Genomic DNA, 15,272 nt, shown 5'->3' with positions numbered 1-15,272 from the left:
GATATGCAGCTTTTGAGGTTCGGCAACACGTCCCTGGTTCTTGGCACGACGTCGTGGCGCCGTTCAGACTTCTACGGATGTGCGGATAACAGAACAACCCAGCCCTAGGAAGCCCAGGCATCCGGGGAGAAGGGGCGGGGGCGGAGGGGATGAATCCTGATCATGGCCGTTGGTGCCAGTCCCGAACAAGGCTGGGGACTTTGCTTTCCGGATCCAGCCCCGTCGGCCGCATCGATCGGCCGCATGGATGCAGGCTACCGCCAACCGGTCACAATTATCACACCCGAAGATGTACCCTGTGCCATCATGCTCCGCGTCAGAGGCTCTCTGAGCCTTGGGGAGCTGTACCGCAGTATTGTATTCTGTGCAAGCTTAGTCCATGTTCAGACGAAAGTGGCATGTGCCGTGCACCTGCACCTGGCCTGGAACCGGAGGCTGTTTCATGGCTTGGCGTTGGATGAGGTAAGACAAAATCTGGAGAGAAGTGTACATAAATACATACATAGCGGAGGGATTACAGGGCTAGCTAGCTAGGTAAGGAGTTCGCAACGTGTAGGGCTGGATAGGTCCGGAATCCACTAACTCGCCCGACGTAATTATGTATGTACATACGTACTATCATCCCACGAGGCCGCTAACGTGAATATGAGCGACTATAGGATGTACTGCGTACTATACTATAGTAGTGTGTTCCGTAGTATATACATACATACGTCGGATAATACCACAGTCTGCACGGTAGCTGCAGGGACCCCTCATCAATGCGAAACGTGATGGGTCCAAAGGCACGCGAGTGACCCACTGCAACCTGCCCGGCTGAGCTCGAGAGGGGGTTTGCGCCCAAGAATAGAACTGCACTGACCGCCACGCGAGGATATAAGCGATCAAGAGTCCAACAAGCGCATCCTACTGGGCAGACAGAGGCTGTGTTTGCCTGTTATGTCTTTGGCCCCCAAGTACTGTAAACTTATTGGACCCAAAAGCCGAAAAGAAACGGTCGGGGGAAGAACCTTGGCTAGTCCGCTTTTTCGCTGCCAATCAGATGGAGCCATCAAGAGCATACATAGTACTCTGTAATTTCATGTAATTCGCCAGGCAGCCATTTCTGTTTTCTTACCTTCCGCCGTTTTCTTGCCCTACCAGATGCGCTTTAATATCTCGCGTGCCCAGATTTGGGGGCCGGCGCACCTCAAGAGCCCAAGCCGAGACCGGTGACAGTGGGAACGAGGCTCAAATGCGGCCCAGTACTCCGTACATACATTTGTCACGGTTCAGCTCGATGATCGATTTAGTTGAAACCTACTCGGCCCGAAGCTTCGTCGGGCTATGAAACTTCTGGCCGACGGAATACACAAATTTTGCGCCTCGGAGCTTGCAGGACAGCATCTACATTTCATGGAACTTAGCTCGACATTTGTTTGGTAAAAATCTCCATCGCACATGGAAACAAATTCAGTTTCCGCGTCTGGAACTGATACCAAATCAGCTAATTAGATATGCTCGCCTCAATCAGGGTGCAAAACATATGCCACGTAAATTTCACTGCCAGGTGTATGTATGTATTTTAACCACTCATCTACGTACCTAGGTACCTTGGTAGACAGGGGGTTCTGCAAGCTCAGCAAGCGGTGATGGGATAGATGCATGCTCAGCCCGGGCAGGAATACCTTTCCGTGTGCAAAGCTTTTCCTAACCCCACGCTGTTGGCAGGCGCCCATCCTTTGTCGTTAGCAAAAAAATATCTAGTGCTCAAAGACCCCCATTTCATCATGGGAATGATAACAGAAGCTTGACAAGCTGGGAAGTTCTGGAATAGAGGTAAACACATGTTATATGTTCTCCGTAACCGCGCTGAACCCCGGCCGCGTACCGCATACCATGACGTGGAACTGGCAGCATTTAGAACTGACTGACCCAGGATCGATTCTCCTCAACCCACACATAGTTAGCTAGGTAGCCTAGAAATCTTCGCATCATCTAATGCTTTCATTGTCTTGGCTCCAGCAATCCAGAGGCTGGTGCCCACCCAACGACAGAAAGAAATTACTATTTGACTCCCTCTTAGCTGCCAATCCACATCTTCTCTCCATGGATGTAATTGTGCCAATTTCCTCTCAAGCTAGCTCACGCGCCAATCTCAAGATTAGTATCTGTAATGTTCACTGGTATCATGCGCTGATTTCAGGCCAACATTACAGTGCCTGTTAACCCTCGAATGGCCAAGACGGCAGAATAGAAAGCGGCAATAACACCCACACTAGGGAGACTGCCGATGGGGCCATGGCAGAGACTCGGTATGTTTCTCACACTTGGGCCTGTCCTGGACGATGGGTGACTGCCGATAGGTCTGCATACCACCCTAACGGGACGCTGACAATACAGGTAAGACTAGAGACGTCAAGCTGCTAATGGACAAGATGAGCGACGAGTAACGGAATCGACATTGAAGACAAGTCTAATAATACTCAGCTCAAGACTTCGATGCTGCGCCAGAATTCACCCTAAGATTGCAGTTCGGGTCTCAGTCCCACGTTCAGCAGTGGGCTGGCTTGTCGTCAGATAGGAGGCAACAGAGCCGAATGGAAGCAAGTTTCGGCACATGCCGAGTATGACGAGATCTTCTTGTTCGCACCATCATGACCGATCTTTACTTTGTTAGGTGTGACATGCTGGGAAAGGGTTGACGGCATATGCCTAATCGATTCCAAAAAAAAAAAAAAAAAAAAAATGCTGGAAAGCCCCAAACCCTAGCCAACGTTGGAGGTCGGCTATTTCGAAACATGCACGCCGAGCAGGCGCCCCATCCTCCAATATCGACTGATTTTAACCATCCTATTACAACTTACCATCGGCCGGCACTCGGCTCGCATCCACACGAGAAGAGGACTGTCAACTGCCGAACCCGCGTCCACTTGCAAACAACGAAGTCTTGGCTTATCCGATGTTCACGAAGCCGAGTGGTCATTTGGTTCCGAACTCCACAGAGAGTAGATTAAGACTGAATTAAAGTATAGTCGACACTTGGTTTGTGTAAACCGTGGTGCCCGGATGAGGACATATAATTAGAACACGAAGCAAGTAGAGTGGGATTCTCAACGACTGTTGATGGGCTCAGCAGGCCTATGAGTGTCTCTTTTCGAATCCGGACAAGTACACCAAAGGCACGCAAAATGGTTCTGTCAAAACTCTGGGGAGCGACTCTCCTCGCTGGTTTTGCGGTCGCCCAAACGTACGCTCCAGATGTGGTTGATCAGCTGGGGAAGGATAGCTTGCCCAAGCTCAAGGAATGGCTCGAGAGGAACCCACAGGAGGGATGTACCTACGAGACGGCAGTCAAGCGGCGGGAATGGTTTGCTGCACCCTCCCGGGTTCCTAACGAGCTGAACTCTGACCTAGCCCAGGAGCGACTTGACCGTCGAGGAACGCAAGGCATACACGGATGCCGTCCTCTGCCTCCAGTCGAAGCCTGCCTTGACAAGTGACCAGGCGCCAGGAGCCAAGAGCAGGTTTGACGATTATGGTAATACACCTCCCGACCTCAGCCCGACCGATGCGCATGTGTGATACACTGCGGCCCGACCGATAATGGAATACACCCTACTAACCGCGTTGGATCAAAGTCGTCATCCATATCCAACAAACACCGAGGAACCATGGATCGGTAAGCCGGCAACTTCGCTCCCTGGGCGCCTCACGACGCCACCATCTAACATCCAGCAGACTTTCTTCCTCCCGTGGCATCGGTACTACGTCTGGCACTACGAGAACGCGCTGAGAACCGAGTGCGGCTACAAAGGATATCAGCCGGTAAGGAAGACCACATCACCTTCCCATATACGACAGGACAGAGCCGCCGCTGACAAGGGTGCGGTTTGAAGTACTGGAACTGGGATCGATATGCTAAAGACCCCGCCAACTCGCCGCTCTTCGACGGCAGCGACGGCAGCATGGGTAGCAATGGTGCCAAGGAAGAACACCAGGGCATTCCTATCCCCGGTGCGCCGCCTCCGTACAACGTGATCCCGCCCGGAGACGGCGGTGGCTGCGTGACCTCGGGCCCCTTCAAGAAGTAACCCATTTCTTGCAGCACTTATGAAGACGGAAGCGTATTATTTACTGACCCCCCTTTCCTTTTCTCCAACCCAGCATGACCGTCAACGTCGGCCCGATCGCGCCGACGCTGAACGTGCAGCGCAACCCGCGGGCGGACGGGCTGGGGTACAACCCACGGTGCCTGCGGCGCGACATCAACAAGCACTCCGCGGCGGTGACGACGGCCAATTACACGTACGACCTCATCACCAACAACCACGAGATCTACTGGTTCCAGACGGTCATGGAGGGCCAGTTCCCGCAGGGCAAGTGGGGAGTGCACGCGGGAGGGCACTACACCGTCTCGGGCGACCCGGCAGGCGACTTCTACGTCAGCCCCGGCGACCCCGTCTTCTGGCTGCACCACGCCATGATCGACCGCGTCTGGTGGATCTGGCAGGTCCAGGACCTGGACAGCCGCCTGACCCAGGTGAGCATGACCAAGACCATGAACAACTTCCCCCCCAGCGAGAACGGCACCCTCGACGACCTCAGCGGCCTCGGCGTGCTCGCCCCGGACGTCACCGTCCGGGAGCTCATGAACACCATGGGAGGGCTCGGCGGTAAGTTTTGCTACATCTACGAGTAAGGTGCGGCGGTATTCCCACGAGTAACGGGTTATTAGGGGGCAAGGGGAGGGGTTCCGGATGGGAGAGAGAGCAGTGGTCATAGGCGAGACAGATGTGATGCTAGCTGAGATGCTCGAGGTTACGAGTTTGATTCACCGACAATGTCACAAACATGCACTTTCCAACCTGAAGTTCTTTCGACTCTTGCCGACGGGGAATTGTATATTAGTTAATGACTGTGGGCATCGACAAAAGGTGCGCGAAGCGTAATTAATAATTACACCACAGTCGGGGTATTTTAGGTAATTACCTTTTAGAAAGTGAAGCTGATTTGAACAAAATAATTAGAATGAGCTTTGCCTCGGGACCCAAACGTCATAATTCACCTTTCCAAAGGTATCGTCTCCTGTTTCGCAGTCCTAAACTGGAGTTCATCATGACATTAATTATCGTGCGTGTAATTAATTATGTTTTCCTCATTTGTAGTCTGGGAATCTCACTGCCCTCGTTCACGCGTCGAACAAATGCTTTTCTGGCAGATCCTCGACCCTTACAGTGGATGCCGTAAGACGCGTTCAATGGGATATTCTTGGTTGAGGTAGCCGTTGAAATCCTCTCAGAGCATTATTTAATACGACAGGCACACGGCTCCTGTTCTAACGACGTCTTCACCCACACAACCGTTGATTCAGCCTGTCGGGAAGCATCTTGCCCCGTAGACTCCCGACAATAGTGTTTTCAGGCAAATTGTTAATTAAGCGCTTCGCTAACGCGCCGCACTGTGGGGCCGGACCCCACTACATTCCAAGGCGCGTCACACCTCCATCCGTCTGTACCAACATCATCTACTTATTCACATCATGCTTCGCCATGGCATCTTCCCTCCGAGCACAGTCTGCCCGTCTGCTCCGCTCGCGGTCTTCTCCAATTCACCCGTTCACCCTCCTTTCCCCTTCCCTTTCCTCGACCAACCTTCTTTCTCAGTCACGTGGTCTTCCTCGTAATCCGGCGCGTATCCGAGTCCCATGTACCAACATGTCTTCAACGGCGACCAGCAGGCAGCCGCTCGCCAAAGGGACGCAGGTTACGTCGCCCTCCGGGAAAACTTACACGATTGGTGAAATCATCTACCAGCGGACCAGGGGAAGATTTCTTTGCTGCTTGTACCGTGCCGGGTACGATCTAATTAATTACGACGTCCTTGATTGAGTTCATATTATTGATTCTAATCCTTACTCTACACTAGCCACGAGGGCAAGCAGTATGTACTCAAGGACATTCTTCCGGGTGACTTCCAGTATATTCTAGATCTACAGAAGCTCGTTGACGGCTCGGCCCACGTCCGAACACTTGTCGATAGCATTCCCGATCGTCATATGTTTATATATCCTTTCCTCGACACGAATCTGCAGCTCGTCAATACAGCAGCAATCCCGCCCTCTGTCAAGAAGGATATCCTCAGGGAATCCTCAGGGACGCTCTTGCCGGCTTGGCTGACCTGCACGAAAAGGGCATCTACCATACAGGTAGGTCGTTGATAATATGCTACCCTGTTCAATATTGGCAACTAACACCCCTACCCCTTCCCCCTATAGATATCAAGCCCGCCAACATCATGATGTCCTCGTTTAGGAGAAGCGATGGTACAATTGGGTTTAGAGATGTGCAGATCATAGACCTGGAGGATGCTGTAGTACTGCCTCCCGACTCCCAAGGCCTTGGGAAGCGCCTTTCTGGGAACCAGTTCTGGAGAAGCCCCGAAGCGTGGGCAAGAGCAGCGCAGCATACCCCAGCTGATATCTTCTCTTTCGGCATTGTGGTAAGCTTCCAGGTCCTCCTCCGTCATCCCAAGACTCGGTCTTAAAGATGTTGACGGGTTGCGTTCTTGGGTTTAGGCTATATATGTCTGGCTTGACAGGATGGTGTTCTTCTCGGACGAGGCAAACAAGGCCGAGGACCCATCGGATATGATTCTCAAGCTCAACGTATCTCACTTCGCTTACGATCTTGACGACTTTGGCGGGTGCATCGAGTACCATGGAGGAGAGGACGATCCCTTTGTCCAACGCGTTCTAGGACTCCTTTCCTTATTCGATGGCACGGGAAAGAAGAGACGGCCCTTCAACAGGTGGTACCCGGTGGACCCACAATTCAAGGATCTTATTAGCAAGATGACCTGCTTGGACCCTCGACGGCGGATCACTGCCCGGGAGGCACTGAAGCATCCTTGGTTCAGTGAATGAGCAGCCGCCGTCGCGCACGGATTTGGCGGTATTGATAGGGCTTTCAGCCTTGAATGAAGACACGAAATCTGTGTTTCTCTCCGTGGGCTATTGGGAAATGCAACCATGCTACGGCGTTAGTGTAATTAAGGAGGTACTGAACGTTAATAAAGTGGTGGAAATTTAATTACGAGCGTGGATTTCCAAGCTATCAACCCCTACCATGGACCACCAAAATATGCCCGGCAGATATATCTTACCGACCAGGAAGGATGACTATAAGGTGTTGTTTATATACCGAACGGGATTGAATTCATTGTTCTTTTCACCATGAGCACTTTGTAAAAGGCGTGTTCGTCAGTACGTCATGGGTGGTTTCAGTCCGTTGGCGGTAGCAGGGTTGTTAGGCCCGTAATAATCCGTGGCTACAAATTGTGGCCAACCGCCGTCTCTGGATTATAAGTTGTTCTCTGCATGCCGAAAAGTTCTTTGAATCATGAATTACCTATTACCTATACCCAAGGCACCTCGCATCTTCACCAGGGCGATTTCTGCCGCCGACCGAAGGGACACGACAGCAAACTCTGGAACAGATCCAAAGCTTCTGGCTTGTGAGTTTTCCTTCTAAACCCACGTACGGGACGTGGATCCGTTTTTCCCAGTCCCCGATATTATAGTTACTAGTGGTCCCTGACGCCAAAGAGATCCTCGAGGTCAAGCCGCTTCCCGGGTCCCGCCGGGCAAGGATCTCGCGCATTCTATTAGTGCGCACCTATGATGGCAAAGAGCAGAATTATTTTGTGAAGGTTTCACGAAAACCACATTGTTCTGTCAGCACCTATATGACTACAAAACGGCTTACTAGAGAGACAGGTATCGTTCGGTCACCACGGACGGCAGGCGCTTATTAAAGGGCAGTTCGAGGCGACTTCAGACATCTACGCTTCCACGCCGAACTGTTGCCCTAAGCCCATCGCCTGGGCAGTCTTGAGAACGAACCGGGTGCATACGTTTATATCGGCGAATACTACGACTTCATCACCGAGATGGCGGAGCGATAAACATCAACCATTCGGACATCACCTGCGATAGGAACGCGTTTCAATCCGCAGCCAAGACTGAGACAACTGACGTACTGGTCGGATCCGAGATTAATTAGCTTCCGCGTCTCGTGGGATGACTACGACAAATACGGCGTGTTTATCCACCCGGGTTATGAGACTCCTTGAATAACAAGCTCCGGGCCCCACGCGCGGTATGGAGCGGCTAATGGAGCAGATGCCATCATTGATTGGAGCCGGGTTAGGAGAGCAATAGCGAAACATGCCAAGATAATACTCCCGGAATAATTATCACAAGGGATTCTACTGTTCTACTAAGACGACATCTCGCCATCAAGTGTATTAATTACTACCTAATTCGGGATAGGTAATTCGATTATTAATTAACCAATGGCTGCCCTCTGTCTGACGCACTGAAAATTGACTCTGCCAAGTCTCAGGAAGATCTGAGATAATACCTGACCTAGGGCGTGTAGCGCCCGACATCGCCTCCTCCTCCGGGCCAGGAACCGGTGAAGCCGTTCTGGGTGACGATCTCGGTGCCGTCGGCCAGCCTCAGGGTGGCATAGGAATCCTTGCTGCAGAGGCCGAAGGCCTGCAGCCCAGCCGGCGTCTGGTTCACGATGTGCATGTATTTCTGGCACTGGAAGGTGCCGGCGCAGCCCTGGTAGCCCGGCCCGCTGAAGAAGGCCCAGCTGGCCGAGGCGTAGGTGTGGATGCCGCCGCCGCCGCTGATGTAGTTGGCCGGCCCCATCCGGCACCTCTTGTCGCTGGCGCCGCAGTGCGAGAAGGTCGGGTCGCCCCAGCCGGCCTCGTCCGGCGTCCAGGGCGCCGGGACCAGCACCGGGTTGTTGTCTCCCTGGTCGTAGTTGGTCTCGCTCTGCAGCATCGAGACCATGACGTTCTGGGCCCGCCGGAGGTTGAGCTGGTACAGCCACCAGTGCTCGGACCCGAGCCCGTGCAGCCAGGTGCCCCTGGTGGACTCGACCAGGGCGCCCCGCCCGGCCGCGAAGTTGCTGCCGCCGTCGAAGTCCTCGGCAATGTGGTCGGCCACCCAGTTCCACACGTTCTCCACGTACACGGACGACGACGCGGTCAGGTGCATGCCCAGGAACGCGGCCCGGCACGGGGACGACGGGTTCCGGCACGTGTTCGTCAGCTCCGCCGCCCCGCGCGTGCCGCCGACCGTGATGAGGCTGTTCCAGATGGCCACGTCGCCGGGGTTGGCGCCGGCGATGTTCCACTGCACCAGGATGGCGCCCGGCAGCTGCTGGCTGATGGTGAAGCGCATGTCCTGGATCTGCGCCACGCCCACGTCGCCGGGCCGCCCGACCTGCACGACGGGACGGGGCGACGAGGCGTCGGCGAACCGAGAACCGTGCCCGACGATCGTCGCCCACCCCTCGCCGACCAGCCGGCTGCCCGCGGGAATCAGCAGGGTCGAGTCGACCCGGTACTTGCCGAAGGGGAAGTAGGCGATCTTGCCCTGGTCCGCCGCCAGCTGCAGGATGGCGTTGAGCGCCGCCGACTCGTCGACCGTGTTGTCGCCCAGGACGCGCCGGCCGCCGTTCTGCGCCGGGTCCTTGACGTTCAGGAACCGGCTGACGGGGACGTCGGCGTAGTTGGGCGCCGGGATGGCCGGGTACCGTCCGGACGAGGTCAGGAGGGCGGCCGGGCGGTTGGGGCTGCCGTTGTTCACGGGGCCGTAGATGGGGTTGCGGCCGACCGTGTTGCCGTACGAGAACTGGGCGAGGTTCGACTGGGCGGGCAGGACAAAGTCGCCGGGGCCCTCGGCTATGTTGCTGTTGGTGTCCTTGCTGAGGTTCTCGATGAGGTAGCTCGGCCAGGAGGTCGTCTTCAGGGTCACGCCCGAGTTCTTGGACGTGGCGTCGATGAGGGCGATCCAGGGGGAGCCGCCCGTGTTAACGACGCCGAAGCCCACCGTGTCGAATGTCGGGTTGATGAGGCTGATGGTGCTGCCGCCGTCGATCAGCATGCCGACCGTGTTCTGGTAGAAGTAGATGCTCTTGAAGACGGCCTGTTGGTGGCCGTTGTACCAGATACCATTCTGCGTCGGTGAGTTTAGTACAGCAGTCGCATCAGCATAGAGTCTAATTACGGGAAAATCGCAATCTTTCCAAGACCGACAGAACAGGGAGGGAAAAAAAAAAGGGGGGGGGGGGGGAACCGGAGGGGTGGAGGAGGGCGTACCTGGCCGCGTTCGATGCGCACGTCCGACACGGCCAGTGTCGAGCCGCGGCCCATCCGGATGCCGGAATGACCAGCGCCATTGACGGAGGAGGGCATGCGAATTTGGACGTTCTGGAGGTGGGCGGCCTGAGCAACGCCCCAGTACAGGGCCACGAAGGGCGCGTCGCCCGGAACGTTGGTGGTGTCGAGCACGATGTTCTTGAGGCTGACGGCGAACGACAGCTCGCCCGAGACGCCGGTTGTCGGGTCTTGGGCGTTCAGAAGCGTGCCGCTACGGGAGAAGCCAGGAGCCGCTTTGATAACGGGTGGCTGAGGGGGTGGGTCATGGACCGGATCAGTGACACAAAGTCGCGTCTTGTCGGGAATATGTTGGACCTACGTTGGTAGCATCGCCCATGAGGATGGTGTCGGTGTTCATGAAGATGGTCTCGCTGACGACGTATTCGCCGGGCGGGATGTAGACGACCTATAATACCTCATTGTTTCAGCAAATAAGTGCCCGCGATTATGAAGCCCGGGACGGCACACTCACGCGCGGCTGGCTCGCAAACCATTGTCCGTGGCGTGTGGTGCCGTTGGTCGCTGCGTTGATGGCCCTTTGGATGCCTGGCCCGTCTCCAGGGGCGACCGCTTTGAAGACCTCGTATGTGTAGTCGCCGTCGAGATCCGGGGCGTAGCCGCGGACTTCTGCGGACGTGTGGTCAATGTTGGCGTACCAGAAGCTTGTCTTAGCTTGTCGTGAGTGAAGTTCCTGGGAAGGAGTAGGCGATGCCATTGCAACTCCGAGCCAGCTGCTGGCTGGCAGCGCTGCCAGCCATCTCATCAAGCAGACCATGGCGTGTTCGCCCACGGGATGTGGCCGGAGATGGCGGGAAACAATCGTGCGTCCGGGGACGGAGCGACAAAAAGAATCGACGATGGTTAGGGAGACATGATGGTGGATTAAATATTATAATTAATTAGGTATTCAATCCCCCCTTCTTCTCGAGTCGAACCGAGATGTTCGGCAAACCCCTCTCCGCGCTCCTTGTCTTGTAGCAAGTGGAGGTCTCACGCGGGCCTTTTCCGCACATCCCCCAGACCATACTACGTAGTGCATTGCAAAGGCATCTGGCCCTAGCAAGAGACCCGGCAATGGGTCAGTTTTCGGGTTAAAGGTCACAACAGGCCCCGCGGCAAGCCTGCTCTAAAAGGGAGTTGATGAAACTTGGGCAGTTGAGGGTTACGAACGACCCAATCGCAGGCGAAGTTCCTCCTCAAGACTCCACTCCAGGCACCAGCATTTCACACTGTGGATCAAGCATAACTCTTGGGCGACACTCAAGAAAAGACCTTGTCGAATCTACACTGGCTTTGGTCGCATACCCTAGTGTAGTTACAATCCCCGCGCGGGATGAATAAGCTTAACTGGGCCACTGGCTGCTCGATGTGTACGAGTTAGCCGAGAGGGGGCATTTTTAACTGTCAGTCTTCCGGTCGTTTCACGTCGTGAATACTAATCCGTGTAATCTCCGCATGGCTGCTCAGTTTCTCTTTCAATCTCGCAGAGTTGACACCGTCTATGGCCTGCAAAAGTCTGATCTCCATTGTCAGTGCACGGAGCGAGAAATTGGTCAGGTGCACCTGCTTATGCTGTAATTAGCCCAAGACCAAGTTCGAAACGGAAAGGTACAGTACACTACCTAGGTTTGTATGTACTCGGCTCCCTATTTAGCCCACTCCTTGTACTTAGCGTAATCTCAGCGGATATATTATGCAGCGAATATAGAAAGCACCCAATGTACCCCTATACCTTATTCGCCTATTCAAAAACGAAAAGCGGCTTGACCGATGGTGTTTTGTTACATAGCTCATAAGTAAAGATTAGGTAACCTCAAACAAACGGGCTCGAAAGGGGACGGAGGACGCTGGTCAACGAGGCACCCACTGCCCCCGCGACGTGATTTGGCCAACGTAATCCTTCGAACCCGATCCTTTCCAACATACTAGCACGTGGCCTGAACCTGTTGACACAATTGACGAGGCCTCGTTTGTTGAGCGGTTTATCAGGCATATTAAGGGGCCTAGGTTTACCTGCCATTTTTTTTCTAGCCTGGTGTGTGTTTCGCCCGGGTGGGGTTTGGGGGGCTCTACTACAGTCTATCCTATTAGTTACGATGTACATGGACTTACGAAGTTGCGTGATTAGGAAGTCGGGTTGGCATGGAACCAAGGCAAAGATCCACCTGCAGCTGAAAATGTTGCAGTGACGATTAGCCAGTACCATTTTTGTAATTATCGTGTGACAGAGAGTATCGTTTTCCCCGGGGACTCTGTGGAATTCTGGTATCAAGAAGCAAACGTTACTTAGGCACTCAACTCATAATTAGTGTCACGGGGAACCCGCCAGACGCCCAGTACCAAGCCTCATCACAGCCAATGCAGAATCGGCCCGAGTTGAAATCCTCAATACGACTGTACTTGCCACTTCACTTAGTCTAGTTAGACGACCAAGCATCTGTGATCTACTAAGGAAAGCCGAGCCTGTGTGATGGTCCCACCTTCACTTCAGCGGTCCTCTTCACTCCTTCCCCACCACGCCGGATTATCAAAGTTTTCAACAGTTGAGTCTCTCTTCTTCTCCCCCCACCATGCCGGGCTGTCAAAGTTCTCTACCGCCAAGTCCGCTGCGCGTGCGACACCGAGAATGGCGAGTTCGGTTGAGAGAACAGCGGCAAGCTTCATGTCTGCCGAACGCAGTGGTAAGCTCCGGGAGCGTTGAAGATAGTCTCTGCAGTGGGTGGCTGTACGGAAAGAAAAGAGTGCCTTGTTGAAACTATCTACAAAGGAGACAAAACGAGTGATATTTATAGACAACGGGACTGGCCAATGCGTTGAACAGCCTCATACAGCTGTGGCAAACGCGTGGCTAATACGCTTAGAAGCTCCACAGCTTCTGACAATGTCCATGTTTAAGGTTGGTAGAGCTGTGACGATGTAATTAAGCCTCCACATTGACTCGTCATCTAGGAAAAGTGTTAACCTCAATTGATTACCGTTCGCACGTTAGGTCGAAGGAGCGGCAAGATACGGCGGGTAGTTTGTAGATTCGGACACATACACTTCTTCAGTCCCCGGCATCCACCGGGTGACGGATGCCAGCTTTTATGCGCCTGCGATGCTACCAATCTTCCAGTCCCAGTCCGGCACAGCCGCTCTGAGAGCGGGGTTTGAAAACAAGCTATCCTCGTGACGGGCTCATGTGTGGTCAGGATTCTCGTTGCATATGGGAGGCAAGATGAGGCCAAACAATCCGATCCTACATGGTCCTAGGAGGGCGGCAACCGTTAAATGACAATATGATGCCAGGCTAATATTTTACACCACAGCGTCAGATGGGTAGGTTTAGGACTAATACTGTCCGTGCCAGGCCACGCAAAGGAATGGCAGGATCAACATGGAGAACTTGGCTCTCCCGCAAAGCAGCCAGCTGAAACCTGCGATCCTTCAACACAATGTGTCAGTTCGAGTCCGAGCCCTCGGACTAAAATTTCTTTTTCTCCTTGGATCGTGTGTCCCCGACCGATCTGCTTTCATCTCCTTATCCATCCGTTCATGCCATAGTTTCCTGACGGCCAATACCACCCTTTCGCTGCTAATGAGTGGCAATTTAGCGGTAGGGAGCGCCTCAGAAAGAACGACCAGCAACAATACAAGCGACTCTTCGGACAGTGAACACCTTCTATCAGAACCAGAATGGAGCGGTGATGAGGAACAGCCTTCCCATCGACCAAAGAAGAGGTCAACGGCAGCTCTATTACTATTTTCCCTTGCGCGAATGCTGTCCTGACGACTGTGCTGGCATAACACATGACAGCGTCTGCGAGAGATCTACAGTATGTATTCCTGTGCCTGGTAGCGGTCCGACGTGACCTTTTTTTCTCACCGTTCCCGTCCGTTCCCAAACACCTGCAAACGAGGCGATTCAACACAAGACTGTTGTATTCCGCAGTGGTCCCCGCGAGGATATCACGGAATACCAAGCCGCGGACCCAGAAGTCAACAACAGATGGGAATATCTCTATAACGGTAATCTTCTTGTTCGCCTCTCTCCTAACTATCCAACCATCTCCCCCCCCCCCCCCCGGGTTTCAACAGTCCCTGATCCAGCAGCCAGCTTTCGGCGTCTCGGTCATCAGCCAGGACTCGGCCTGCCGGCTCCCCAACGCGACCACTCCCCTGCCGCAGGACCGGTCTCACTACGTCGTGCAGCTGGACGTCTTCCACCAGCTGTACTGCCTGAACCATTTGCAAAAAGCTGCTCTACCCGAAGCTCTACCACAGCGACGTCACGTCAGGCTCCGACGAGGCCGCGGACACGCTGTGTCACCTGGAACAGTGTGTCGAGTCGCTCCGGCAGTCGCTCCTGTGCGCCTCCGACACGAGCACCATCTTTTGGGAATGGAGCCCCGCCAACGGCAAGATGATGGACAACACGGCGACGATGCACGCCTGCAGGGACTTTGAAAGGATCCGGGATTGGGTCGTCCGCCACCGGCTAGATGGGAAGTTTGACATGTTGGTCGAGGTTGAATAAGGGGCGCCCATCCGTCAGGCCGGGTAGCAAACACCAAGTCATTGTGACTAATTAGTAATTAGTTGGCGACAAAGTGTGACCATTAACAAGAAACTGTAGGAGGATGGTACGGCCACTTTAGAACCAAAAGAATCTTAGTGATAGAAGTTAGAGGTTATAGTGAAATCAAGATAGTTCATAGTTCGATGTCCTCTAAGTTTGTAGGTTCCTACACGCTGGCCCTATAGCTAGGTATAAGAACAGGGTAGAACAAAGAAGGTTCCGCCCCATAACACTAGGACCTACTTAGGCTTATCTAATCTAACCTTATATAATTAGAGGACACGTCCGTAGACAACGTACTTCATCACTTAGCAAGCACTTGACCTGTGAGCTTGCCGGGCAGATTCTTTACTGTCAACACGAAGCCTAGGTTCTTCACATCACCAGGAGAGGTCTAGTAGTGCGCGACACAGGAGTGGGATTTGGGACGCCTTTTGCACTAGACAAAGTAGAAAATAGACTGAGCTGTGATTACCTTGATTAATAAGTGCTGAGCTGT

At 53.8% G+C, this 15,272-nt stretch overlaps 5 protein-coding genes across 5 annotated transcripts; 3 read left to right on the top strand and 2 right to left on the bottom strand.

Annotated features, from left to right (window-relative positions):
- Positions 1 to 3,170: 3,170 nt before the first annotated feature.
- P884DRAFT_275900 (uncharacterized protein) lies at positions 3,171 to 4,681 on the top strand (the record flags this gene model as incomplete). Its single annotated transcript, XM_069442888.1, has 5 exons — positions 3,171 to 3,349; positions 3,402 to 3,520; positions 3,621 to 3,661; positions 3,879 to 4,069; positions 4,147 to 4,681. The coding sequence occupies 5 exons, from the start codon at positions 3,171 to 3,173 to the stop codon at positions 4,679 to 4,681; spliced, it is 1,065 nt and encodes a 354-aa protein (XP_069299763.1).
- An 850-nt stretch (positions 4,682 to 5,531) lies between these two features.
- P884DRAFT_283469 (kinase-like domain-containing protein) lies at positions 5,532 to 7,061 on the top strand (the record flags this gene model as incomplete). The annotated part of the gene is made up of 5 exons (XM_069443665.1): positions 5,532 to 5,836; positions 5,908 to 6,076; positions 6,124 to 6,187; positions 6,257 to 6,480; positions 6,557 to 7,061. 5 exons carry the CDS (start codon positions 5,532 to 5,534, stop codon positions 6,902 to 6,904), a joined length of 1,110 nt encoding a protein of 369 aa, XP_069299762.1. The 3' UTR covers positions 6,905 to 7,061.
- Positions 7,062 to 8,407: 1,346 nt separating this feature from the next.
- On the bottom strand, positions 8,408 to 10,990 carry P884DRAFT_194387 (glycoside hydrolase family 55 protein; the record flags this gene model as incomplete). Its single annotated transcript, XM_069437827.1, has 4 exons — positions 8,408 to 10,012; positions 10,156 to 10,464; positions 10,535 to 10,621; positions 10,688 to 10,990. 4 exons carry the CDS (start codon positions 10,988 to 10,990, stop codon positions 8,408 to 8,410), a joined length of 2,304 nt encoding a protein of 767 aa, XP_069299761.1.
- Positions 10,991 to 12,702: 1,712 nt separating this feature from the next.
- Positions 12,703 to 12,879, bottom strand: P884DRAFT_195240 (uncharacterized protein; the record flags this gene model as incomplete). The annotated part of the gene is made up of 1 exon (XM_069437893.1): positions 12,703 to 12,879. One exon carries the CDS (start codon positions 12,877 to 12,879, stop codon positions 12,703 to 12,705), a length of 177 nt encoding a protein of 58 aa, XP_069299760.1.
- A 712-nt stretch (positions 12,880 to 13,591) lies between these two features.
- On the top strand, positions 13,592 to 14,731 carry P884DRAFT_275897 (uncharacterized protein; the record flags this gene model as incomplete). The annotated part of the gene is made up of 4 exons (XM_069442887.1): positions 13,592 to 13,651; positions 14,115 to 14,223; positions 14,312 to 14,412; positions 14,453 to 14,731. 4 exons carry the CDS (start codon positions 13,592 to 13,594, stop codon positions 14,729 to 14,731), a joined length of 549 nt encoding a protein of 182 aa, XP_069299759.1.
- Between the last annotated feature and the right edge of the window lie 541 nt (positions 14,732 to 15,272).

This window comes from Thermothelomyces heterothallicus (genome assembly GCF_042370625.1).
Source record: "Thermothelomyces heterothallicus CBS 202.75 unplaced genomic scaffold P884_scaffold_5, whole genome shotgun sequence".
Lineage (NCBI taxonomy): Eukaryota > Fungi > Ascomycota > Sordariomycetes > Sordariales > Chaetomiaceae > Thermothelomyces > Thermothelomyces heterothallicus.
This window is presented reverse-complemented; position numbering and strand designations above follow the sequence as displayed.